Source organism: Eublepharis macularius, chromosome 17, assembly GCF_028583425.1.
Source record: "Eublepharis macularius isolate TG4126 chromosome 17, MPM_Emac_v1.0, whole genome shotgun sequence".
Classification (NCBI taxonomy): Eukaryota; Metazoa; Chordata; class Lepidosauria; order Squamata; family Eublepharidae; genus Eublepharis; species Eublepharis macularius.
Window position 1 is genome coordinate 33,094,667 of NC_072806.1, and position 27,440 is coordinate 33,122,106.

The 27,440-nt window shown below is 47.3% G+C and overlaps 1 protein-coding gene across 2 annotated transcripts in view; it reads left to right on the forward strand.

The window, feature by feature from the left end:
* MED13 (mediator complex subunit 13) overlaps nt 1–25,686 on the forward strand; it is a 132,002-nt gene extending 106,316 nt beyond the window's left edge. For both annotated transcript variants that reach the window (XM_055000966.1, XM_055000965.1), the window contains exons 19-30: nt 982–1,171; nt 1,903–2,347; nt 4,828–5,044; nt 12,194–12,385; nt 12,515–12,738; nt 13,091–13,233; nt 14,802–14,960; nt 15,081–15,269; nt 16,065–16,213; nt 16,876–17,049; nt 19,077–19,177; nt 20,866–25,686. In XM_055000966.1, coding sequence (XP_054856941.1) covers nt 982–1,171; nt 1,903–2,347; nt 4,828–5,044; nt 12,194–12,385; nt 12,515–12,738; nt 13,091–13,233; nt 14,802–14,960; nt 15,081–15,269; nt 16,065–16,213; nt 16,876–17,049; nt 19,077–19,177; nt 20,866–20,998 — 2,316 coding nt within the window. In that variant the 3' untranslated portion in view covers nt 20,999–25,686. The remainder of the gene's footprint in view (nt 1–981; nt 1,172–1,902; nt 2,348–4,827; nt 5,045–12,193; nt 12,386–12,514; nt 12,739–13,090; nt 13,234–14,801; nt 14,961–15,080; nt 15,270–16,064; nt 16,214–16,875; nt 17,050–19,076; nt 19,178–20,865) is intronic.
* Nucleotides 25,687–27,440: the final 1,754 nt, after the last annotated feature.

Consider the following 27,440-nt stretch of genomic DNA (forward strand, 5'->3'; position numbering starts at 1 on the left):
AAATTCCTATTTGCCATGCAAGTACCCGGGTGACCTTGGGCCAGTCAATCACTCTCGGCTCTACCTATCTCATAGACTTGTGATGTGGATAAAGTGGAGGTGGGGAGAGCCATGTATGCCACCCTGATCTCCCTGGAAGAACAACAGGATAAAAAATAATAAATAAATCAGGAGCGGACACTTTTTCGTGTTCCTCATATTCACCCTCTTGGCAGGATTGGCAACTCAGGGATCAAGCCACTACACCTCAACGGTCTTACTTTCGCCCCAGTACCTTTATGTTTTAAATGGTCCAGGCAGAGCAACCCTTCCCATCGGTTTGTGCTTAAAGATTTATAATGTTGTTTGTAAAAAAGAAGCGTAATGTGTAAATTCTGTGACCCTCTATTTATTCAGCATGTGTATCTGTGCACCTGTACACTACTACTGGAGCTCCTGAAATACACACAGGAAAATCTTGGATCTGCATTATTGAGGGTGGGATTGCAGCCAGGATATTTGGGTCCCAGTGTAAAACCTGTGTTGACTGTTTAACAGGGGATATGGGGATACCTTGATTATCTTATATAAGAACAGCAAGTATTCTGTCATCGTTGTGGCAAGATTCATGACCTTGCAACTTAGAAAAGACTTTACATTTGGGTGTGCATAGGTGTAGCATAAGGAGCAGAGAGCTGCGCCTGCCCTGGGGCGGAAGGAGGGAGGCCCCGTGGTCTTGGCAGCAGCACAGAGTGGGACGAGGCTTCTGCTGACTTCTCTCATGGGTGGCTGTTGTGCACTGTCTAGCTTGGTGGTCCAGAGGCAAAGTGATATCAGAAAGGAGTGGGCACACACACACACACACACATGTAATTTGGTGTGCACTGGAGTGGCACCACCTCTTACTTTGAATCTGACTGGGAGCACGATCGGTGGCTCATCAGCCATTTATACTCATTGTGCTTATTTCTTACTCTCCCCCTCCCCCCCTTTTTTTTGCAGTCCTGCAAACTTGGCCAGCATCGACCGATCTGTAAACTGTTGCCCGATGGGATCATGAGAGTTGGTTCTGCTGCTTCAGACAAGCTTTCAGAGAAGACTGTTGCCGACTGGTTCTCTCAGGCAGCTCATGCCAACAACGAGTCATTTTCTAGGCTCAAGCTTTATGCTCAAGTTTGCAGATACGATTTGGGTATATTTCACTGCCTTTCCTAAATTTTTTAAAAGGTGTATTTAACTGGGAATAATACATGTTGCCGAATCACTTGTAACATTGGCATTGTGAAAATGCAAACTCATCTCCATGCTTGGACTTGCGGTGGGACTAGTTTGCGGCAAATGGTTTACCTGGCTTGACCTGTCTCGTTAGCATACACTTTGAATAGTGGCTCCTGGTGGTTAATTTTACATAATCATCCTGTGTCGAAATGTTTATTTTTATTCATTTTTTGTTGGTGCCCAAATTTTACTAAACAAAGTATAAATAATCATTGGGGGATATTAACCCATTGTGTTTTGAACAGGCCAGCCGTCTGCCTGCACTCCAAAATAGCTGGTTTTCAAACTCTGTGTCTTGGGAAACAGCAGGTGTTTCGGCATGTTCTAGGGTGTGCCCTTGATTTGCAGGGGCACCATTGGGCGTTACTTTGCCCCTCATGAACTGGGAATGCAACTTGGAAGATGCCTCTAACTGTTCATTCTAGGGAAAGAGGCAAGTCATCTTTCAGGGAAATGCTTTTACCAGTATTGAGTATGGCAGGGGCTACCTTCAATTTGGAGAGGACTTTGGGGTTTCTCAGAGCCCAATTCAAAAACACACTGATCAGAATGACCAAAAGCAATGTCCTGTTATGTCCGATTGACTCAAGAAGCACTCATCATTGAGGATTATATTGTTCCTCTCTCTCTTGTTCTTGTTTCAAGGTCCTTATCTTGCTACGCAGCCATTGGACAATTCTTTGCTTTTGCAGTCAAGCTTGGTTTCTCCCACAAGCCATTCTGCATCCTCCCAAACTCAGATTGTGGGCAACTCCACCCCTTCCTCTGCTAGCAGCAGTGCTGTGACAATGAACTCAACCAGTGCCATGGCCCCCACTGCCACTACAGGCAACTCCACCCTGACCACCTCCGCCACTTCCTCCTCCGCTTCCACCGTGGGCAGTGGGATATCAGCGAACAAACCTTCGTCGTTTCCACCCTTCGGCAGCATGAACACTACCACTGCTTCCTCCTTGTCCACACAATCTACAGCAGTCCAGAATGGGCAGGCAGGGGCCCAGCAGCAGCAGCAGCAACAGCAGCAACAGCAGCAAACATCTGGGGAAGCATCATCTGTCCCTGCACAGCCACACCCGGAGGTTTCAGAGAGGTAAATGCAAGTTGGGGGTGTGTGTGTGTGATAGGTTATAATTTGAGAAACCTGCAGCCGTTCACTTAATATTGCTCATCTAGTCCCCTCCCCACACGCACTCACACCAGTAAAGTGCATTCTGGAGTGCTTTCCCCTTTTTTGCAGCTATCTCACGCCACATTAACAGAAAGGGCAAAGGCTGCCATGTTGAACATGCCTGAAAGCAGAGAGTTGAGCGTCGGTCACATAGAGATGAGCAACAACTAGCATGGCTATTCCAAGAGCACTCCCCCAGTTGTATAGGCATTTTGCGTGTTTTAACAAGAGGAACCCAATATTCTTTGAAACTGTGGGAGCCCATGCTGAACGCTTGGTCTCCACAAATAACTGCTGAACCTATTCAGAAAACTGCTGAAACAAATAATGTGTCTTCCTCCTCGCCAGCTTGGTTTTATTTCTTTTCCTGTTTTATCTAAGCAGGCCCTCAATTCTCCAAAATTTCTGCTTCAGTGGAGCTGTTCTAGAATTTATAGTTTCCATGCTTTCAAAAAGAACAAGAAGGATCTTGTTGACAAAATGATGAGGCTTCAGTGCAAGGGTAGAGTGAAGGTGGAGACAGGCAATTGGCAGAATAAGTGCAAAGTTTATTAAGAGGTAACAAAGCACAAGCAAGCTGTCAGAATAGTAATCACGTATACTTTCAGAGTCCTCAAATATGTGTATTCTGACCTGGCACTCATAGTGTGCAGCTTGTGTCTCAAATAAAAGAGGGTTGAAGAGAGGGAGAGAATGAGAAGATCAGCGAGGGCTGGAGCGGAGGTATTAATAACAGCAACATTTGATTTATATACCGCCCTTCAGGACAACTTATCACCCACTCAGAACAGTTTACAAAGTGTGTTGTTATCCTCATGACAATCACCCTGTGAGGTGGGTGAGGCCGAGAGAGCTCTGAGAGAGCTGTGACTGACCCGAGGTCACCCAGCTGGCTTCAAGTGGAGGAGTGGGGAATCAAACCCGGTTCTCTAGATTAAGTCCTGCTGCTCTTAACCACTACACCAAACTGGCTCTCCTTTTTAAGCTCTCCTTTTTTGCATGAGGGTCTCTCTAGTCTGTTGCTTAGGAGTATGTTTGAGCCCAACAATCCAAGAAGACCTTGAACTTGCACAACCCACAAAATTAGGTGTTCCAGGAGGGGTTGTTTGGCAAGGGAGCAGTTAAAGTAGTAATCCAGAAATGTCTGAAAGGAAAATCGCATATAGTTGGACTGTGAGTGACAAGCAAGTTGAGACCCAGCCTGTGCAGCTGAAGCAGAACTGATCATGAGTTGGAAGACGGGCAACTTTTGCCACAGGGGTTGTAGAATAATAGAAAAGGTTTTATTGTTACTAGGTTAGTTTGGAGAATCCTAGACGAAATCAGAAACAGGTTTCTGAATTGGCAGAGTGGGGAAAGTCTGAGAATGAGAGGTGGTATGTTCGAGAGGAGATTTTCTTATTAGGTAGCTTTCCATTTAAGGGTAGTTGGTAAAAGACAGAGTTAGGCCCTTGTTAGGCATAGCCTCATTTAGTTACAGGTTGACATCTCTGGAGAGCTTTTCTGCTAGGTAGTTTTGAGACTGAGCCACAGGATATTGGATTGATTGGATCAGAACTTCTGTGAATAATAGCCACGGAGTTGGCCACGTGCAATTGAGACATCTCTCTAGGCTTGTTCTTTTGTGCCAAGGCTAGCTGGCAAGTCTGTTTCATGGCTAACATTTAGTCTGGCCAGAATGGTCTGCTCCTGCTTGTTCTCGTAGCCAGTCTAGCCTCCTTAACACACTCACTCCTGAAACTTGCAGGATTTTTCTGGCAAACCTCTCTTGACTTGGCAGTCCAGACCTTTCTAAGATGGCAGGTGAGGTTGCGCCCCAAAGAAGAGGTTAAGATGGGGTTGCAAAGTGGAGGAATAATGGGCATGGTGACAAGCTAGGATTTGGTTGTTGTGGGTTTTCCGGGCTGTATTGCCGTGGTCTTGGCATTGTAGTTCCTGACGTTTCACCAGCAGCTGTGGCTGGCATCTTCACAGGTGTCGCTGCTGGTGAAACGTCAGGAACTACAATGCCAAGACCACGGCAATACAGCCCGGAAAACCCACAACAAACATCGTTCTCCGGCCGTGAAAGCCTTCGACAATACAAGCTAGGATTTGTTTTCTGTAATGGCCACCACAAGCTTGCGCCAGTTTTTAAAAGAAGATACCTTGGAAGGTCTTCAGAAGTAGGTTGGGATTTCAATAATTATGGGCAGGTCTTAGTCACTCTTGGAGATTGATAAACTGTACAAATAGTTTCTGGCATATGATTCAGAAAGAGAACATCTCACTTGGGAGCTAGAAACACAGGAAAGTTTTCAGTTTCCTTATCTTAATCGAGCACTAATAATCTGGTAGTTTATTGAACGCACAATTTTTTTCCTGTGCATCTCAACTGTCTTGCTTGCAATCTGCTTCTGTAGCACGATGGACAGGGACAAAGTGGGGATTCCCACTGATGGCGACTCGCATGCGGTCACCTACCCACCAGCCATTGTGGTTTATTTGATCGACCCTTTCACGTACGAGAAGAAAGAGGAGAGCAGCTCTTCTAACGTGTGGACTCTTGGCCTTCTCCGGTGCTTTCTAGAAATGATCCAAAGTCTCCCTCCCAACATCAGGAACATCGTTTCTGTTCAGGTAAGCTGAGGCGCAGTCAAGGAAAGCCAAAGCCAGCCTCTTGTTAACCAAGAGATTTGTGCGGTCGCCTTTGTTTTCTAACAACCAGACTTGGGAGCTAGCCCTTTGGCCCAATTTGTTTTATTTATATTTAAAAAATTCCACCGGATCTCTGTCCAACTAATGTGAGTTCCAGGGGGGAAGTGGAGGTTCATCTTCGTTCTTCTGTGCCTCCACACATGGGGACTGCGCAGGCGCAGGCCAGCCGCCGGAGAATTTTCTAGAGCTTCCATGGCTCCGAAGGGGCCGTTTGTCGCGCGCCTCAGCGACCGTTTTCCCGCCCAAACGGTCACGTGATCCTCCAGCGACCAACGGCCCCTTCCCTCAGTTCTCTTCTTGCCGCCGCTTGGAGAGAACGTGAGCTTCGTTGCTCTGTGCTTTTGTGCTTCGTGCTTTATTCTGACTGATTGCTTGGCTTTTGACTTCGGACTTCGTGACCTCGACTATTCTTCGGATCTCGTTTGGACTTTGTTGTGGACTCGGTAATTTGACTCGGACTGTTTGTTGACCTTCCTTTTGCGTGCCCCTGAAGATGGCCTCAAAGGCTCTCTTCAAGCATTGCCTCCAATGCCACACTAAAATGGCCAAGACCGATGGCCATGAACTGTGCCTGTTCTGTTTGGGGGAGACCCATAATGTAACGGCCTGTAAGATTTGCCAGGGCTTCACCAGCAAGGCCCGACAGGAGCGCAAGGCCCGTCTTAACTCCTCCCTGTGGCAGAAGGTCATGTCCGGAGGCGCCCCGTTGCCCTCCTCCAAGGCCGGCCCTAGCCCCTCTGCCGAACGGCATTCCGGAGCTGGCTCAGTGGCCTCCGCGAGGTCGGGGTCGAAACCGCGTCCCCCGAGTGCCTCGGCGTCGAGAACGGCCTCTCCAGCGCAGGGACCGGTGCGGCCGCCCCGTAGCGCATCTTCCACCAGGTCGGATCCGAGACCGACATCGGAACCGAGGATCCGTCTACCGAGTCCCCGATCGGAACCGACGACCGGGTCGATTCCGGTAAAATCTAAGAGATCGAGGCCGAGGTCCCCTTCGAAGGCGAGGAGCGCGTCGGTTCCGAGGTCTTCTTCGGAACCGGCGAAGAAGAAGAAGAAGACCAAACATCACCGGTCGCCACATCCCGCTCCCCAGGAAGAGGTCATCGTGCTTCCTCACACGCCTTCCCCTCATCTGGATTCCCCGGAGCCAGAGGACATCTCCGTGCCGGTGCCGGATCCGATGGCCTTCGAGACGGTGCCTGCAGAATTCTCTTCGGGACCGGAGCCGAGCCCGCGCCGTCGGATCCGAACATCGCCTGCTCTTCGGTCGCCGAGGCTGGAACCGAGCCCGTCTCCTCGTCGGAGCCGTCCGTCGCCTGCCCGTCCGTCTCCACCAGCTGCCGGTCGTGAGCGACGTCGGTCTGGGGACAGTGTCCGATCGGTCCGGTCCACCGCGTCCCGACATCGACAGGCCTCCTACCTCCCCTCGCCATACCATTGCCAGTGGGAAGGGGCACCTGCAGGTTTCTCCGTGTCGGAACCGAGGCCTTCGACATCGAGGTCGACGTGGGCTCCCCCTCCGCACCAGGTTCCGGAATCCCAGCTCGGTTCCGATGAGGAGGATGTGGAGAGCTTTGGCTACCAGTCGGAGTCCTGGTCCGAACCATCGCCAGCTGAAGAGCTTGTACCATCTGCGGACTTGCCATTCGAGGACCTCCGCATCTACGCCGACCAGATGGCGAGGATGGCCAAGGCTCTCGAGATGGACATCTCCTCGGCGGTTCCCCAGACCAAGGACAAGCTCCTCAAGCGCATTTATGGAGACAACCCGGCATATGTTGGCTTCCCCATGCTCGAGGGTCTTGAGGAAATCGTGGAGAAGGTGTGGCAGGTGCCCTGCGATCAACCTCCAACATCCAAGAGGATTGAGCAGCTCTATAAGATCAAGCAGGGTACCTGGCCGGCGCTGGTGAAACACCCTCCACCTTCCTCCTTGGTCACAGAGGAGTTCAACCCCAGGCGATCGGGTCACTCCTCGGTACCTGCTGATAAGGAGGGCAAGAAACTGGATGCCATGGGCAGGCGCCAATACATTGTTTCTTCCCTAGGTCTGAGGATTGCCAACTATCAGACCATCATGGCAGGGTACCAGCTGTACCTCTGGGAGAAGTTGGCATCCTATACGCGAGACCTCCCTCCTGAGCAGAAGGCTGTGGTGTCCCTGCTGCAGACAGAGGCTGTGAGGCTGTCTAAGCAGCAGATGAACGCTGGAAGCCACGCTGCTGACACTGCTGCTAGAGGAATGGCTTCGGCGGTGGTCCTCAGGCGCCACTCCTGGTTGCGGTCTACGGCCCTGTCCCAAGAGGTGCGTTCCAGAGTGGAGAGCATGCCATTTGAGGGGGACTCGCTCTTTTCCAAAGCGACCGACGAGACCCTGAAGAAAAAGAAAGAGGACCGGCAGACGGCGCGGTCTTTGGGCCTGGCTCCAGCGGACAAGCCCTCCTCCAGGTCACGGTACGCTCCCCGATCTGGTCCTTACCATTACCAAGGCAGATACCATCAACAGCGGCCAGGCTACCAGCAGTATCCTGCCTACCAACAGCGGCCTTACCCTCCCGCACAACAGCAGAGGAGGCGTCGGCCCTTCAAGCCTCGTCCGGCACAACAACCGGCCCAGCAGAAGGATCAGCAGGGCACCGGGAGGCAGTACTGACGGGTCACGCCAGCCGTATCCCCGAACTTTTCGGACAGACTTAGTCCACTCCTCTCTGAGTGGGAGTCAATAACATCTGACTCATGGGTCTTAACTATTGTTGAACTGGGATACGGGCTGGAGTTCGTTGAGCTGCCTAGATGCAGTTCACCCCTGACAGCTGTCAATAACACTATGGCCGAGCTGGATGCGGAGATCGTGTCGCTCTTGGCCAAAGGTGCTGTGGAGGAATTGCCCTATGAGGACTCTGTAAAGGGATTCTTCTCTAGGTTCTTCCTGGTCCCTAAGAAGGATGGGGGCTTACGTCCCATCTTGGATCTGAGGGGCCTTAATGCCTTCCTCAAGGTGACCAAATTCAAAATGGTAACGTTGGCGGCTGTGATCGCCTTGCTGAAACAGGGGGATTGGTTTGCGGTTCTTGACTTAAAAGACGCATACTTTCACGTGGGCATACGGAAGGAGCACAGGAAGTACCTGAGCTTTGTTTACCGGCAACGGGTTTTCCGGTATAAGGTGCTCCCCTTTGGCCTGTCCACTGCCCCACGAGTGTTCACTAAATGTGTGGCCCCTGTGGTTTCCTTCCTACGGGAAGAAGGCTGTACCATCTTTCCGTACCTCGATGACTGGCTCATCGTGGCTGAATCAGAGTCTAGGCTGGTGCAGGACATTGGCTTGGTACTTAGCACTTGCCAACGCCTGGGGCTCCTGGTGAACTTGGAGAAATCCAAGCTGGTGCCCAGCTGCAAGGTGTCCTACATTGGTGCACTTTTAGACTCTGTGGAGGGTAAGGCCCTGCTCCCCTTGGAGAGGGCTCGGTCCCTAAGGGGTCTAGTGTCCATGTTTAAAAAGAACCGGTTCCAGTCTGTGCGCACTATCCAGTGCTTACTAGGGCATATGGCAGCGGCCACCTCTGTGGTGCCTTTCGCTAGGCTGCGTATGCGCCCTCTACAGAACTGGTTTGTGCGGAGGTATGATGCTCTATTGCACCCTCCGTCCCTCAAATTCTCTATCCCGAGGGTCATCCTCTCCTCCTTGGACTGGTGGCTGTCTGACGACAACTTGTTTAGAGGGACCCCTTTCGGGTATCAACACCATGACATCACGGTTACCACTGATGCCTCTCTGTTGGGATGGGGGGCTTACTGTGGTGATGTGTCGGTGCAAGATGTCTGGTCTGACAGGGAAAAGACCCTCCATATCAATGTGCTTGAACTAAGGGCCATTCGTTTCGCACTTGTGTCTCTTACAGCACTGCTGAGAAATCGTCATGTCTTGGTGCAGACGGACAACACGACTGCCATGTACTACGTGAATCAGCAGGGGGGCACAGTGTCCATGGCCCTGTGCCGGGAAGCCACACTCACTTGGCAGTGGGCTATCAAGAACGGCGTGTCGCTCCGTGCTATACACGTGGCTGGGTCGGACAATGCCCGGGCAGATGCCCTCAGCAGGGTCCCTTTACTGGAACACGAGTGGGAACTGAACGTAGAGTGCGTTGGGCCGATCTTCCAGATGTGGGGTCATCCAGTGATAGATGTGTTCGCCACTGCGGCGACCACCAAGGCCCACACGTTCTGTTCCAGGGCAGGGAGCGACCCCCTCTCTATTGGGGATGCCTTCCAGTTTACGTGGACGCAGGGCTTGCACTACATGTTTCCTCCGTTCCCCTTGATTCCCAGGGTCCTGTGCAAGATAGAGGAGGACGGGACGGACTGCATCCTGGTGGCCCCCTTCTGGCCACGGCAGGTTTGGTTCCCGAAGCTCCTGCGAATGTCCCAACGGACATATGTGAGTCTGCCCCCTCGGCAAGACCTTCTCCTAAACGGGAGCCTAGTCCACCACGATCCCAGGAAGCTGCACCTAACGGCGTGGCGGATCATTCCTCCCCGGTAGGCTTTACTGACGAGGTGCAGAGGGTCCTCCTGAATGCTCGTCGACCATCCACTAGGCGCGCTTATGCGGCCAAGTGGCGCAGGTTTGAGCTCTGGGCACTTGCCAGAGGGGTGGTGCCTGACAACAGTCCCTTGGGGGTTGTGTTCGAGTATTTGTGCCACTTGCGTGGCCTGGGCTTGAAGGCTTCCTCCCTCAAGGTCCACCTGGCAGCGATATCAGCTGCTCACACCCGAGTTGAGGGTGCTACGGTGTTTTCTCACCCACAATCCCGCCAGTTCCTTAAGGGCATGTACAATCTTTACCCACCTGTGTCAGCGCCAGTGCCTCAGTGGTCGCTGTCCTTGGTGCTCTCACGTCTCATGTTGCCTCCATTTGAACCGATGGCTACATGCCCCTTGGATATGCTATCCTATAAGGTAGCATTCTTGGTGGCCGTCACATCGGCCAGAAGGGTCAGTGAGCTGTCTGCACTGAGGTCTGACCCTCCCTTTCTTGTGTTTCACCCCAACAAGGTGGTCCTGCGTCCCTGCCTTGGGTTCCTGCCTAAGGTGGTGTCCGCCTTCCACCTCTCGCAGGATATCTCACTGCCTGCATTCTTTCCTCAACCCTCCTCTAAGGGGGAAAAGGCCCTCCATACCCTAGACTTGAAGAGGGCCCTAGCCTATTACCTGGATAGGACGAAGGGATTCCGCACCTGTCCTCACCTGTTTGTATGTTTTGGGGCCAAGGACAAGGGTAACAGGGCTTCCTCACAGACCCTGTCTAGGTGGATTGTGACGGCCATTGGCAAGGCCTATTCCCTAGCAGGGGTGGCTTGCCCGCTTCATGTCAGAGCCCACTCCACGCGGTCCCAAGCATCCTCTTCGGCACTCCTCAGGGGGGTGCCCCTGGTTAACATTTGTAAAGCAGCCACATGGTCCTCTGCAGACACCTTTGTCAGGCATTACGTCGTTGATGTCAATGCGGAGCAGGATGTATCTGTGGCCAAGGCTGTCTTACACTCCCTTTTTTCCTGAGGGAGTTTTGGAATGACTTTCTTGGCGTACCTGTTGGGTACCCTTGAGTGAAAGTGTGTATATATGTACCTGGGGGTGTGTATATATGTAAATATTGAATATTTATGTGTCCTTACACAGTATTTTTACATAGATGTATATATGCATATCTATTTATTGTTGATCTTGTTTGCTTAATAAAATTGTGTTGGACTTCACCCCCGCCTTCCTTATTGTGTGAAGCTTGGTACACTCCCATGTGTGGAGGCACAGAAGAACGAAGATGAAAACAGGGTTAACATACCTGTAACTTATGTTCATCGAGTTCTTCTGTGCTGACACACAACCCTCCCTCCTACCCCGCTGTGAACTCCAATGCACGGTATTGTGATGGCTGTAACGGATATTGGTGTTTTTAAGGTGTTACGGCTGAGGTGTGTTGGTCAAGCGGCGGCAAGGGAGAACTGAGGGAAGGGGCCGTTGGTCGCTGGAGGATCACGTGACCGTTTGGGCGGGAAAACGGTCGCTGAGGCGCGCGACAAACGGCCCCTTCGGAGCCATGGAAGCTCTAGAAAATTCTCCGGCGGCTGGCCTGCGCCTGCGCAGTCCCCATGTGTGTCAGCACAGAAGAACTCGATGAACATAAGTTACAGGTATGTTAACCCTGTTTTTTATGTGATGTTTAAAGTTTTCCATCCAAACATAGTTCTGTGATCAGTCTAGGATAAATAGAATCACATATATTTGCTAATTTTGTATCAAAGTTATTGGAAAGCTGTCTGTGTGAGTCCTCTGCTGAAAGCTGTGTACAGGCCAATAGCTAAGCTTATGTATGGAAAGTTCCGTCCCGGCTCCCAGTTATGGGAAACGTTCTCTCCCTTAGAAGGAACACAAGTATTTGCTGTGTTATCCCCTCTGCTTTCAGATTCTAAGATTGAGTGATTCCGCACACGTTGGATAATGCACTTCCAATCCTCTTTATAGATCATTTGGAACGGATTTTTTTGTGTGTGGAACAAAAAATCCACCTCAAGTGACTGATAAAGTGCATTGAAAGTGCATTATCCAACGTGTGCGGAATCAGCCGATGTGGGAAATGAGGAGTTAGAGCTCTGCAAGGCCTTAAAGGCCTCCCCTTGTCTATGGTTCTCTGGGCTGCTTTATGAGCTCAGTTGAAAAGTTCCAGAGGACACACATACAACCCGCCTACAGTGTACCCTTGAGTTATCTTTATATGTGGGTCGAGTAATCCACATGTTATATGCATTGCATGTACAGCTAAACATGTGATTTAAGCCCCACCTTTATCCAGGCACCTGTTTCCAATTTAGTTTGTCAGAAAGAGCCAGTGACCATGTGAATAGGGCTTGTTTGAAAGAGAGAAATGAGCTTTCCAGGCTGTAATAGGCATACTGTTGAAGGCTTTTGTATGAAGACATTCGCAGGAGATTCTCTAGTATTTGCAAGCTAACATATTAACAGTGACCTGATATTAAATATACCTTGTCTAATATTTCTGTCTCTGGTCCTTAGCTTGTCCCTTGTCAATATCTGTTACAACCCGTCAAGAATGAAGACAGACAGATCTACACCCAGCATCTAAAGTCATTGGCTTTCTCAGCCTTTACCCAGTGCCGGAGACCACTCCCAACATCAACCAATGTGAAAACACTAACAGGATTTGGCCCAGGCTTAGCAATGGAAATGGCTCTGAAAAGTCCTGATGTGAGTATTACACAGGCAAATCTTGAGTAGTGGTTGTGTAAGTTGTTTTTGGGGAGGGCTAGGAGAATGCAAAGTGTATTCGGCAGGACAACTAATCCTGTGATTCTATTGTTTGTGTCTGTTTTGTAGAGACCAGAGTGTATTAAGCTATATGCGCCTCCATTTATACTGGCTCCTGTCAAAGATAAACAGACGGAGCTAGGAGAAACGTTTGGAGAGGCCGGACAGAAGTACAATGTGCTTTTTGTGGGATACTGTTTGTCCCATGATCAGAGGTGGCTTCTTGCGTCATGCACAGATCTGTACGGAGAATTGCTGGAGACCTGTATCATCAACATTGATGTACCAAACAGGTAAATGGAGAGCATGTGGTGAATTTACTGTTGGACATTGAATAATTTCCATGTGTAGAGAACTTACCCTTTTTTTTACTTCAGTCATCAAAACATCAAAATGGAGTAACATACTGCACTTATACCCCGCTTTCTTTCATATATAACTCAGTGTGGTATCCGTGGGCAGTTTCCTGTGCAGGCCCTGAGCAGACCTGGACCTGCATTACTTGAGACCCAGCTGCTATATCGTCGGCCTTTGGGCTGTGTGCCAGGTTGATGTTCAAATGGTCCATTGGTGCATCGTGGAAACAATCAGTCTGCGCGTGTGCAAGATCAGATTTGGTCACTGATGAGTCTTGCTTTCCTCTAGGGCTCGTAGGAAAAAAGGGTCTGCTCGCAGACTTGGTCTCCAGAAACTCTGGGAGTGGTGCCTGGGGCTTGTGCAGATGAGCTCGTTGCCGTGGAGAGTCGTCATAGGCCGCCTTGGCAGAATAGGCCATGGAGAACTGAAAGGTACTGTGGAAATGTGTCATGAAAGATCGGGCTTAGCCTGTAGCTGGCAAAGAACTAGTGATTTGGGAGAAGTGTTCCCTCTGATGAGCTGAAATGCATCCCACTTCTTCGTATACAAGATACAGTATAAGGATACAAAGATAAGGATAAGATACAGTGTAAGAACGGGGCTGTGAGTTTCCAGTGCGACAAGGAGGAAGAGGCTCACCATTTTTCTTCTTCGGAAGAGTGTGTGCGCGCGCGCACACGCATGCCCTCCCTTTTGTGCTTGAGTTGCTTTTGGGATGGCCGGCTTGGCTAGTTTATTTTCTCTGTGTGTTTATGCTTCAAGCCAATTGCTCAGCCCTCGGGGAGCCTTCATCAGTTTTCTGAAGACTCCACAGCATTATACAAGAGGAAGGAAGTTTCACAAAACCCCTTTGGGTGACTGTTACGGTCCTCCTGCTTGCTAGCCAGGGAGCACAAAGTGCACTGCTTAGGTAGTGATCCTGAAGGTTCTTCCGAAATACGCAGGCGTCGGCAGTGTCAGTAGCTGGTGATGATTGGCAGGGGGCGTGTCTCACCTCTTAGTACTCCAGTGCCTCGCCTTCCAGTTCCTGGCCTCTGTGGTGCCTCTGTCCAGTGATACAGGTCAGGAGTTCCACACTTTTAAATGTTGCATTTCCCTTTCGGATGTAGCAGGGGCACACCTCTGTGCAGTGTTGTGTCTGAGCATACATGTTCATAACTTAGAAGCCCTTTGTTGGTCGGCCACAAGACTCTTACGGAGCAGAATACTGTCTGGAGCAAGCGGCCCCTGAAGAACAAACGAACTGCTGAATCCCTGCAGTAGGATTTTGTTGTTGTTCTGGAACATGAAAGATACAAAGTGGAAATTGTGGGATTTTTTTTTTTAAATTGGGCCAACAAAAGCAACCTGTCGGAGTATACCGGCCTCTCTCTTTTTGCACAGAATGGAAAGGTAAGATAGCTGAGAATTGGCTATCTAGTGAGCTTAGCAGCCTGTTACTTATTGATTTAGCTTATTTATAGCCTGCTTTCCTCGCTGAAACTCAAGGCAGATTATAGAGAAAGGAAAGAGGCAAAAAAATTGTAATCATACAGCGTCAGACATCCTCTGAACATAAAATCTTACTGCTGTATCCACTGTTGAAGGTAAAATAAGGTAACCCTTTTATGTAATCATTAGAGCCTTCAGAGGAAAAGTGCTGGTCTAGTGTACTGTATTTTCTAGTGTTGTAATTTTATATTTTTAGTGTGTGCGCGCGCATGTGTATATATTCTTAGACTTCTTAGAATTGTATTGTGGATATGGGTAGGTGTTTCTGTATATTTGAATAAATTAAAAAAGACATCCATTGAACAATACAAATCTTTGAACATGACAGGTAGGCGTCATAGCCACCCTCACCCCAGCAGGCTGCAAACTTGGAGAAGCCGGTTCTGCCTCTGCTCTTGACATCCTCGAAGTGATTATCTCCATGTGTGGAGCTGAGGGGTGGTGCTAAGACGATAGTCAATTATTTCCTTGGTAGCAGCCGTAGCAGCCTTTGTGGTTTCTCTTCCAGATTGGAGCTGTTTGCTGAGTCGCAGAAACCTGCAGTCCCTTAGCAAGAGGCTGAAGGACACGTGCAGAATGTGTGGGATATCTGCTGCTGACTCTCCCAGCATTCTCAGCGCTTGCTTAGTGGCGATGGAGCCGCAGGGGTCCTTTGTCATCATGCCAGGTACTCACGGAAAGCTTCTTTCTGCGCCTGTCGCTTCCCTGGAGGGAGTTTCTTCTCCTGTAAAAACAGCAGACCTGATATTTGAGGGGAACTCTCTTGTTCTTTCCTCTCTTTTTTAAGATTCTGTGTCAACAGGCTCCGTCTTTGGGCGCAGCACCACCCTAAACATGCAGACGTCTCAGCTCAACACCCCACAGGATACATCGTGCACTCATATACTTGTGTTCCCCACATCTGCGTCTGTGCAAGTGGCATCCTCGACTTACACAACTGAAACCGGTTTGGATCTGGCCTTCAATACAAACAACGGTTAGTAAACAAGAAGCCACATAATTATTTATGTGAAAATGCATTTGTCTATCTGGGATCCTTACATAAAATCAGTATGTGAACTTCCAGCTCTCAGCTCCTCCCAGCAGTCTACAGACTCTCTTATTCCTGGAGGATGTGTAAGGTTTCCCCTGCCTTATCCCTCCTATTCCCTTGGCATTATTATTCTCTTCAGAGGCTCACAAAGCCCACTTTATAGCACTGAGCCTTGCTTCTCTAGGCTCTGGATAGGTTCTGCGCAGCCAAAAGAGACTTTGCACTTCTGTCAATAGTAGCTGCCCCAAGTGTCAGTTTTCCACAGCTTGACCCTCCACTATCAGAAATTGGAATGCTGATGAACATCCCATTATATCTTAACTTACAGACAGGCCATAGACATGGTTTTTTGTAGTTGCATGTATCTTGCATATGCAGCATCACTAACACCAAACAAGTGAAGTAAGTGCAAAATAAATCTGTGAATAACACACAACAACAAAAAATCACACCGTGTATCAATATTTTAGTATTACTCTGATTTAATATTTGTTTCATAGATTTTGTTAGGGTAAATGGGGGACCTTGGACCTTTCACGTTTGCTGTAGCCGTGTCTCCTGCTGAATTTCCTAGCTGCTCAGAGATTTGAAGTAGGTCCCCTGATCCCAGCCCAACACAGCAGCAGTAAAGGAGTTCCTTCTAAGGGTGTCTGGCGATCCAACCCCCTCCTCCCAAGTTTACATAGCACCAAAGAGGACAGTTTTGGTTAAAGGAATACTGTTTTTGTTCTTTTCAAGATGGAGCCGATGGGATGGGCATCTTTGATTTGCTGGACACGGGAGATGACCTTGACCCTGATATTATTAACATCTTGCCTGCTTCCCCGACGGGGTCCCCTGTACACTCACCAAGTTCCCACTTCACCCATGGAGGCGATATGGGCAAGGTAATAGTTTGCACCTAATACTAAAGGGAGATCAAGGGGGACAGCCGTCATGCCTTTGCCTCATTTCTGATTCCTGTGACCATTTTGTTTGTGGAGTGTTAGCGATTGTCAGGGATCCAGAGGAGTCAGCCGTGTTAGTCTGTAGTTGCAAAATAGTAAAAAGTCCAGAAGCACCTTTAAGACTAACCAACTTTATTGAGGCATAAGCTTCGAGAACCGCACCTCTCTTCGTCAGATGCATCGTCAGCTTTCGAGAACCACAGCTCTCTCCGTCAGATGCATGTGGTTCTCGAAAGCTGACGATGCATCTGACGAAGAGAGCTGCGGTTCTCGAAGCTTATGCATCAGTAAAGTTGGCTAGTCTTAAAAGTGCTACTGGACTTTGTACTACAGTGATTGTCAGATGTCCCCTCTTCAAAAGCTGTTGCAGCAGATGCTTGCAGTAAGGGTCGGGTGAGTGTTGAGATGTAAAATTCCCAGACCTGTGTTTAAAGCTTTTTCTAGGTGGGAAATAAAATGTGTATGAAAAATGGCAATATATATTCCTCTCCCACTCAGGGTCTTCACATCTCAGGGAGGGGTTAGTTTGTAACGACATTAGCGTGCGCCGAATGGCTTTTCTTCTGTCCTTTGCCAACCCCCATTTGATGTTTGTTGCACAGGGTCAAGGTACAGACCGGTTGCTTTCCACGGAGTCTCACGATGAGGTCACCAACATTCTGCAGCAGCCCTTGGCCCTTGGCTACTTCGTATCAACTGCCAAAGCAGGTCCGTTGCCTGACTGGTTTTGGTCGGCGTGTCCTCAAGCACAAAATCAGTGCCCCCTCTTTCTAAAGGTAACATACCCTGGTGGCTTGTGTAGATGGTTTTTATGTTCTGGCAGGGGTAGGGGTTTCAGCATTGGCCCAAAGCGGAACAGCGTGGGAGATCGTGCAGGCAGCAGTGCAGGAGTACGATGGAATGTGCACTGCAGAAGATGGACAGGAATGTAGCCACGTTCAAGAATGAGTGATTGAGCAACTGTAGGTAGAACTGGAAATGGGTGTGAAGCATACTGACTCTAAGCAACTGGAAAGAATACGCACGCAAACCGGAGAATTCCAGTCTCTCTGTGTGTGCAACCCATATGAAAAGCATGCAGGATCGGATCAATGGTTCATCTAGTTTAACAGCCTGTTATGCAGCAGCCAACCAGTTACCCTGAACAGCTAAACAAACAGGGTGTGAAGGCCAAGCACCGCCCCCCCCCCGCCCCATGCTGCCTCCTGGCACTGGTATTCAGAGGTTTACTGCTTCTAAATATAGAGGCTCTCTTCAGTCATGGCTGTTAGCATTGATGGATCTCTCCTCCGTGAGTATCACTAGCCCCCTTTTAAAGCTATCTATGCATGTGGCCATCTTTAACCCACAGTTTAAATACTAATTGAGTAAAGAAGTATTTCCTTTTATCTGTCCTGAACTTATATCCTAACAATTTCATTGGGAGCCCCTGTGTTCTAGCATTATGGGACTGGGAGAAAAAGCTCCCTATATCCACTTTCCCAACCTGATGCATAATTTTATCTATCATTTCTCCCCTTAGGTGTACTTTTACTAGACTAAACCCCAGATTCTTTAGCCTGTCCTCATAGGAAAAGTGCTCCAACCCCCTAATCACTCACAAAAAGTGGAGTGGCATGGGAGAAATAAGGGCTGTCTAAATTCTCAGCCTTCTGTCCAGTCCCACTGCTTTCCTCTTGCTTTCTGCTCTTCCTCACCTTCGTGTTCCTCCCCCCCCCAAACCTCCTACTCATCTTCTACAACCTTTCTGTACCCCCCTCTCTCCACCCTCTCTCTCCATCCCCCTCTCTCCCCTCCCCCCTCTCCCCCCTCCCCCTCCCCCTCTCTCAACAGTGGGGTGGAAGACACACACCTGCTCTTGTACCTTTGCAAGACTCTAAGTGGGTCTCTGCCTTTTCTTAGAAATTCTCCTTTGCTTCTCCCCTCTGCACCAATGACCCTGTGATGTCTGTTTCCAAAGATCCTAGTTAAAAATATAAAGAACAGTTCATATAAGTGTGGTTAATTTGCATTCATTGTTGCATAGAACTATTTTTAAGCCTTGTTCTAATTTTGATGCATCCAGCTGATCGAGTTGAATTGGAAATTGAATTAGCAAAACATTGGCTAGGATCAGCTAGCAAGGGCTGGAATGGGGTGGCAGGGTGTGTAGTCGGGGGAGAGGTAGGTCAGATGCACACAGGACTCATCCAGCATCTGGTCACTTAGATTTTTAAACCTTTGATTCTGAGCGCTGTGTGTATATGAGGGATCTGGAATACAGAGTAGTACAAAAGGTACCCCGTGCCTTTGACTTCAGACCTTCTAGCAATGTTAGCAACCCTGCCAATGCATGATCAGGCCTGAATTGTCTGGGTTCTGTTAGCTCCTCTGAAGCTTGAGGTGGCTTGCAAACAAATTCAAGACTGTGAACACAAACCTCTGCTGGAAGGCGATTCTACATCCCAAGGGCCAAGGCCCTGATCCTCAGATTTCTACTGCTAGTTCTCTTCCACCCCCTCCCTTCCCAAATAGAGCCCAGTGCTTGGAGAACAGAGTCTGTTTCGGTGTGATCAGCTTTGATTCCGGGGTGGGGGGGGGATGAATTTTCCTATCCTGCAAAAAATTGCTCCTTTTCGTGATCATGTTTAGCTCTTCTTTGTTTACTGTACATGGGTGGTGACTGGCTCCATAGCTGTCCATGACTGCGTCTCTGCTGAGCATAGGTCTGGGTTTTTAACCAGAAGTGGTGGTGAGTGGGTGATGGAGGGGATTAATGGTGGCTTCCTATCAAACACTTATTGCATGTCCCTTTCTTTTAAAGGCTTCTTTGCACCTCCATGTGCCTTCAGTGCAATCGGACGAGCTACTTCACAGTAAACACTCCCATCCTCTTGACTCGAATCAAACTTCCGATGTCCTCAGGTAGACAGTCTCCGTTATTTGCTCTCTCTAGCATTCAGACGTCACGGCCAGCTGCAGCCAGACTCCCAGCTGTGCACAAATACAGTTGGCTGCTGTACTTGTATGCCCTCCTCACTCCACCGACCTTTTCCTTCTCCTTGCCTGTGGAGCTGGATTGAATGCTTTTTTAGTTTTTAAAAAAATATTTATACGCCCACCACCATTTCTCTCAAGTTGCTTAGGACCATCTTTCAGGCTTGATGAAACTGCAGTTCCTCATGATACCTGAATGCTGGCGCTGCTGTGAGCTGCAGTTCACTCAGTCTAAACTGAGGTAGAACAGGAATTTAGACTCTACTGCTGAGCCAAAGAGCTCTAGCTGGCTGCAGCTCCTGCATGTGGATGTCGTGGTAAATTGAAGGTTAATCACACCTAAAAGTTCTCTTCCCACAGTGGGAGGAGCAAAGAACATGGCAACACACCTGGAGTTGGAGTGCCGCATGCCGTAACATCTGAATTCATCCTCAATCTCTGAAATGAAAAAAAATCATTATTGTTAACATGTTATATGATGTCCTTGTCACTACACATTTTGTTTCAACCTGTCTACGGCTGCGTTCAGATGTCACCATAAACTCAGGTTAGATCAAACTCCAGTTAATTGTGACCTCTGAATGTCGGCAGTCCAACAGCCCTTGGTTTATCAGCTGCTATCAAACTAGCATTTTCAAACTAGGGTTTTCAGCTGGGTTGGTAGCTACAGTTGTCAATAATTGTGGCTTATTAAGATTTCAAAACCTGCATCTCGTTGAAGAGCTACTGTCCTTTGAGCTTACCTGGCAGCAGAAACAGAAGTATGAAGAGGCTGCCCTCCCTGTTGAGAAGGGCAGGAGAGGAGACCAGAAGCAAACCCCCCAAGAGTGTGCAAAAGCTGAGATTTGTTCTTCATATCTCATTGATGAATTGTGCTTGTTATATAAACAATGGCTTAAAAATCCATGGTTAATCAAGATGCTTAGATGCAGGCAAAGTATCTCTTGCTGAATATAAGTATGTGTTTTGAGAGCATTAGTGCTCTTCATATAGGGATCCAAAAATCCTCCAGGCAGCCTTTCTCCAGCCTGTGGAGCCTTCCTGTAGTGCAAGTGGGAGGAAAGGTGTAGTGTACAACTAGTGTAGAGGCTAGAGTGACAGAATGATCAGGGTGACCCAGGTTTGATTCCTTGCTCTTCCTTGGAAGCTCGCAGGGTGACCTTGGGCCAGTCACACACTCTCAGCCTAACCCACCTCACTCACTCTCAGCCTACCTCCAGGGTTTGTTGTGAGGAAAAAGTGAAGAGGCAAATGATGTAAGCTGCTTTGGGTCCCCATTAGGGGAAAAGGAGGGATGTAACTGAAGTAAAATAAAAGTAAAAAATGAAACAAATATTTTAAGAAATAAACTCTGCCGTGTAGGTGTTAGAGTACCCTATAATTTGAGTAATCCTTACAGTAGGGAAGGGAAGCCCAGTATTATCTTATTGCAGAGGAAGGGGTGAGAGGTAGGGCTGGGGGAGCAGCAGCTTGGGCCAGCAGAGGTCAGACACCTGGCTTTCTTGACTCACTGGGCTATGCCTACCTTGAGGAGGGAGGGTGGAAAGCAGATTCTTGTGCAGCTGTTTGTGTGTGACTTTCTTCACCAATTTCTGGGGTTTTCTTTTGGTTCCCAGGTTTGTGTTGGAACAGTACAACGCACTCTCCTGGCTAACCTGTGATCCTGCGACCCAGGACCGGCGGTCATGTCTCCCAGTTCACTTTGTGGTGCTGAATCAGTTGTATAACTTTATCATGAATATGCTGTGATCTTTATCCGAACTGGGCAAGTGAAACAAAACACAAAAAAAGGGAAAGGAAGATTTCACTGCAGGACTAAGTTAATTCTTCTCCATTCAAGGCATTTTGTGATGGAGGGATCATTCTTGTTTCTCCAGCAACAGAATTGTGTTTGACTTATGGGGGGAGGGGGCATATGACCCCTGATGTTCAGTTTTATTCCCTCCCCCCCTTCATTAATATATTGCCTATACCGGACTGGTTATAGAGTGATGGATTGCTCAATCACAATGTATTATATCTTTTTAGTAGCAAAAAGTAACCATCTCTTTCCCTCCTCTTCCCCCCACACCCATCACAGTATTTGTGAAGAGTATATGAGCCATAGGCCCCCAGCCATGTTTAATGAATATTTTAAAAAAGAAATAAGCATGGAGACAAAAAATAAAAGACATCAGATAAGGGAGGGGAAGAAAAAAATTGATTTTGTCAAATCGCTTTTGGAACACTGCAACGTTCTTGTATTGGATTATAGTACCTAGTATTCAAAAAAATATGCCTGCATCTCTTATTTATTGTAAGTTTTTAAATGTATAAATTGTCTTATATTTCTTAACCTCTTTTATAAAAAACAAAAATTTTCCTAGAAGGTTTATACTGCCTTCTCGCTTTAAAGCAATTGGTCTAAAAATATATATGTAATTGTCTTAATGGAAAGTTGCGGTAGGTTGCTTTTAGAGTATTATTTTTTTGTAAGGGGATTGGGGAGGGCAGGGGCAGTAAAATTTGTATTTGGTCTTGATGTACAGTTTAATGGGGAATATAGGAGGAGGGGGGGAAGGGATATAAATGTCCATGCCATTGTGTGTGGGAGATTTACAGCTAAGCTGTAGTTGCAGATTATATGTGTACAGTAATGAAGTTCACTGTGTTTATATAAAATTGAAGAAAAACAAAAAAGGTACTGGGTCTTACAGCAATTTTATATCACACCTTTGCAGAGTTAACATAATGGCAATATATTAAAAAAAAGTGATATGGTAGGTGGTTTAACTTGTAGTGAGAATTTTAAAAGAAAAAGATAATAAATTGTTTTAATTTTTGTATTTTTGTTTGGGACTCAGATTAGTCCCTCCCCTGCGCCTCTTCCCTTTTTTTCCCCCCTCAAGGAAGGGGGTTACACTTGCTATAAGGAACCCCACTCCATTTTGTGTGTGTGCGCCGCTGAGAGAAAATTGGTGGTTGCCCCATAAAATGGCCACAATTCTTTTGACCTCACCCCCTCCAAAGCCCCACGTTAAATTGCATCCCTTCCATCATCTTAAGTATTTTTATGTTCACTAGACCCAACGGAACATTCCGGCTGTGTGAATTATGAATTATGGTGATTTTGCAATCATCCCTCCCCCTGCCCCCGCCCATTCTTTTCAGGTGGAAAACTTAGTCCAGGTGTCGCCACCTTGCCAAGGGCAGGAAGCAAATAACTCGAGCAGCAACAGCAAGGAAAAGCCTGCCTATCTTCTAAACATCCCTGTGTATGCTTGAATACGTTGAAATATGCTGTAAATAGATGCTCAGTGAATTCTGGTGTTCAAACGTGATTCCACTAAATGAGAGAGCCTCTTGTTTTTAGTCTCACCTTGATTTAGCGCTGTTGCAATGGAAGCACATTAGTATATGAACTCCTCATTAAGAAAGAGCAACAGCCTGACAGGATGCAGGGGAAGAGAAATGGAAGGAACTGCTCGCCCGGCTTCCTTCACTCTGCTCCTGTCTCTGCTCTGCTTTCCCCAGCCCATGTGGAGAGGGGAGGGAGGAGTGCTTCTGCAGTTGCTCTGCCAGCCCAGATTTAGACCCCACACTTTCTGTCCTGGGGTTGTGTGTTTATATCTACAACTTGGTGGGCCTCTTGCAGGACTGGGTTGATGCTTGAATAGTGTGCAAGCAGACTACCATTTGTGTACAAACCTATACTCGTGCCCAGCATGGGAGCAATTGTGGAAGCAGTGACCACCAGTGCAGGTAAAGGCAGCCATAGGAAAGCTCTACCTGCACCCCACCCTTGGTCAGCCTGTTACAGGAACTCAGCTTGGCCCTTTGAGATTTGTTGGGCCCCAGGGAGACTTCTCCAGCTGGTCGGGGGAGCCGTGGAAACAGCTGAGGTCACAAACCGCTGAGCGCTGTTGCCGCCCTTCCCACTTCCCATGCTACTGCACAGACCACAGTTAAATAAATTAGTTTCATGTAGCATCTCTGCCTGCTGGGGGTTTGCACCCAAGTATTCACTGTGCACTTTTCGGGTCACTATTGCTATTTCTTTCCAAGGTCACAAACTTCCAAGTATTCATATTGCCTGGATTTCAGCAGCTTTCTGCAATCATGTTAAGTACAGAGTATTTACCTAGAAAGTATCACTTTTCCTTCTGGGATACGTAAGTTTGCATAGTCACGGAGAGTGCATAGGAGATAGGTAACCCACATTTCTGAACTGACAACAAATTTGCTCTTCTAAAATTAAAAAAAAAAGTTCAATAGGAAAGCTGCGTTTTTTGAGATTGCTACACGAAATGCAGGGTCTGCCATTTTGATGTGCCAATAACACCACAGGCAGAATGAAAGAAAAACCTGTAACAGTCCAGAGTGTCTTTTTGCATTGAGTGAGAGTATTTTCAGATCGAACATTTTCTCCTTGATCTGAAAAGTGGTGGTGGTGGCTTTAAATAAGCTCAGTATAGCCAACTGCATTGGGATTTTTCAGCGTCTGAGGCTGCTTTTTGCACTACTGCTCTTTGTTATGTTACTTGCTTGAGTGTATACATGTGTGCTGGCCACCAAGGGTCTATGAGTTGGTCATCTCCACATTCAGGAAGTTGTTTTATCTCATGAAATACTGAGTTGTAGCTTTTCGTTACAGGAAACAAGTATGTTCTTCCTAGGGGGGACTTTTCTCTTGCTGCTTCTGTTCAGTGCTGCTCCCCTATGTGTTTTGGACATTTGAAGATCTTGATGTGGGAGTTCTTGTGATGCTTTGTTAGGGTTCCTTTTGGCACTTAGGAAACTGCCAATTCACTGAACAGCAGGCGTGCCAAAGCAGCTTCCTCCCGGACGAGCCTTACTCTAGCCCTGAAGCATTTCAGAGTTGGATGTCTTCCCCTCTGGAGTTGGTCTCTTTTACAGGCCTTCCTTAGTTCTAGTATGCTGTTGAGATATATGCACCAGATAAAGGACAGCATTTGTTTCATTTTACAACATTTTGAGCTGAAACACAGAGAAAATTTTGAAGTTTTTATCAAAATTTTAAACGTGGGGCTCTCTCCCCCCACCCCACCCCCTCAGCATTTGACATTTCATGGGAAAGTGTTATACAGTGAACTTGGTAGTGTGAAGAAAACCATCCAGGCCTTCCTTCTTGCATTACTGTTGTTAACTTTCTTAATTTATTTGTAGTGCTAATTAAGAGCTTGTGTGGCTGTTTATTTCACAGCACTGCTGCAAAGATGGACATGGAATTTTCAAGTGGCTACTTTTTGTAAATTGTTAACCCAGGTGAAGCGTCACTTGTTTAAATCGCTTGTTTCCAAGGTCACGAGCTGCCTAAACTTCGTTTCTCAAATTTCTCATTTTTATCTGTCTGTCAGAACGATGCAATTAACTTAGTGTAACTTCCTGTTTATCTGCTTTTGGTAGCTGACTTAAATTTCATGCATCACTGTGGAACGTTCTGCTGGTATGTTTAATGAACCCTCTATTGCAATATCGGAATATTTTGTGCTATTTGAAAATACTCGAATTTGATTCCATTGGGAACGCACTGTGAATCTTTCTGTGAGCCAGCCCTTTAGGCACCATATTATCTGTTTAAAAATGAACATTGTAGAAGCCAGTGGTTTGGGCTGGGTTGGCCTGTCGGTTCAGTTTATCAGCAGGGTGGAATTCTGGCATTGGCTGTCTTGACACGATTTTCTGATATAAGGAAATGATTGTCTTGCAAAATGATTTCAGTCCAAAATGATGAAAGGACCCTGAATTATGCTTTATGTAGAAAATACTTGCGTCCTACCGGTTTCATTGGCACAAGTGGAAGACGGTTTGCCCGCATCCTCGCCTCTCTGTAGCCTGTCCCATGTGACTTTCTGCCATCTGGATCTCATGTGTGTGTGTGTGGGGGGGGTCAAAACCAGCCTTTCTTCCACTTGTGCCAGTGGAAAAGCTGGCAGGATCCAACCCTTTATTTGCATTTGTTTCTGTTTAGAATAAAATTTTAGAGTGAAACTGGATTTGGGGCAAGTGTAATCCTCAAGGCCTCACTTTCAGGGAAGTTTTAATATATATATAGCGTTGAGCTTTTTTTTTAAATAGCCCCCAAATAAACTGGATTGGAGAACCTTGGGGGAACGTTTGCTTATGTTCAAAAGCAAAACTGTGGCATCATTTCTGGACATGTCAAGTTCATCCATGTTCTTTTAAAAAGAAAACACAGCTGGGTTGCTTTAAGGGGGCAGGGGAGTTCTTGAGTTTATATCCAGCAGTGACATGTAATGGTCCAAGTTTCTCTTTTTATTTAACATTATGATTAAAACAAAAATAAGGAACAAAAACACTATTGCTGCGGAATGCCATAAACACTGAGTTGTACAAATTGTGATGGAGGAAATGGAAAAAAGGTTTATACTTTTTAAAAAAAAATTCAAATGGAATAAATTATTCATGAAGCCTTCCTTCATTGTGCTGCCTTTGTTTCCCCGTCATCTCAGCAGGCTCGATCCGCGACACCTTTCGTTGCTTGAATACACCGGTGTCTAGGGGCACTTTAAAGCCTAACAGGGTTTTATCCCAGCATAAATTTTTAGACAACAAGCGGAAGAAAATCTCATTCTTTATACTGCAGCCTATTTGGGTTGCCTCAAACTACCACGGCTGCCCCTCTGGAATTGTTGCCCACCAGAAGCAGAGCTTTTGGCAAGCTGCATTTGGCTTTGTGGATCGCAACCGCTGTAGGCTTGATCTGGATTGGCATTCTACCTAGCAACAGCATACACCCTGATGCCATAGGAAATTCACAAGCAGTGGGTGGGGAGGGTATGTTGCAATGCCACACAAATTCAAATGATCTTACTTGGAACAGAATGTAGCGTTCAGACAATCTATGCTTTCAGATTTTTTTTTTAAAAAGCCTACTTTCTAGCCCTTATGATGCAAAGAATGCATTTGAAGTTGCACACTGATGCCTGTCAAAATTGTAGAATAATGTGCAGCATTTGTATACAGCTTCCAATATATTATCATAGTAATCCTTACAACAGTCTTGTGAGATAGACTAGAATTATTCCCAGATCCAAGTCCACAGGCACATTGAGAAATAAATATATTGACAGGAGAGTGCCAGAGTAAAGGGAACATGGCTTTCTTTTGGGTGTTGTGCTAACAATGCCCCTAGCCATCCCACAGGACAGCTGCCAGTGAAGACCTAGCTGGGTCTATAGATGTTTCTCAAAGGGAATGAAAAAGCTAAGAAGCCCTTTTCTTACAATCTTGGGGTGACAGCCATAAAACACCCATTTAGGATTGCTTAGTGCATTATTGTAGGTGGACTCTAGAGGGCAATAATGTTCTCCATATTGATTCCGTAAGCATTGCCCATGGCTGCAAATGTGGTATAAACTGCAGCAGCTAGTTTGTTGTATGCAGAGCAAACCATAAGCACATCCCATTCCAAGCAACAAAGTTCAGAGATGCTGAGGTAGTGGTGGTGGTGCTACTACAGGCCCTTGATTTTCAGAAAGGGAATAGAATGATGAGATGGAAGGACAAATTTGTTCCTTCGCCCCTAACAGTTGTGCACTAGGGAATTTTATGTATTGTATCTTGCAATCTGTACAAGAAGTCTGTAAGGTAGGTGCAGTTGCTTCCTACTGCAGATGAGAGAATAGTATTTGGACCTATGTCCTTCCAATGCACCTTGCAACGTTCTGCTCTGCACTTGTGATACCTGCTGAGCAGGGAGAACAGCCATATGCTTGTGGCTATGATGGTCAGCTTTGAAGAGGCGATGCTTCTCTGCTTCCAATGGTTTTTGCAGAAGATTTAATTGTTTGCTTGTCTTGCCAGAAGTAGAGAACCTCCGCCTTTTTAAACATCCTATATGCTTTTGTGAGTGACTGCCGTATCTTCCAGCATCTCACCTCTTCTCCCCATTATTACTTGTATTGAAGACTCTACCTGCTGCATTTGCGTGGTGTGCCATAGGTAGACTTTCACTGCTAGAAAGTTTGGATATTTCAAATTTTCCTAAAATAGTTTGCCAACAATTAGCATATACTGGAATTCCTTTGGCAGCCTGGCCATTGCCTGATGGGCAGGTGTACTTGAAAAGTATTCTGTTGTGCCCCCGCCCCTCCTTCAACTTCATGGACGGGGTGGGGGGCAGAACCCTACAGAACTGACAGTATTACTATAGCGGCATTAGTCTGTA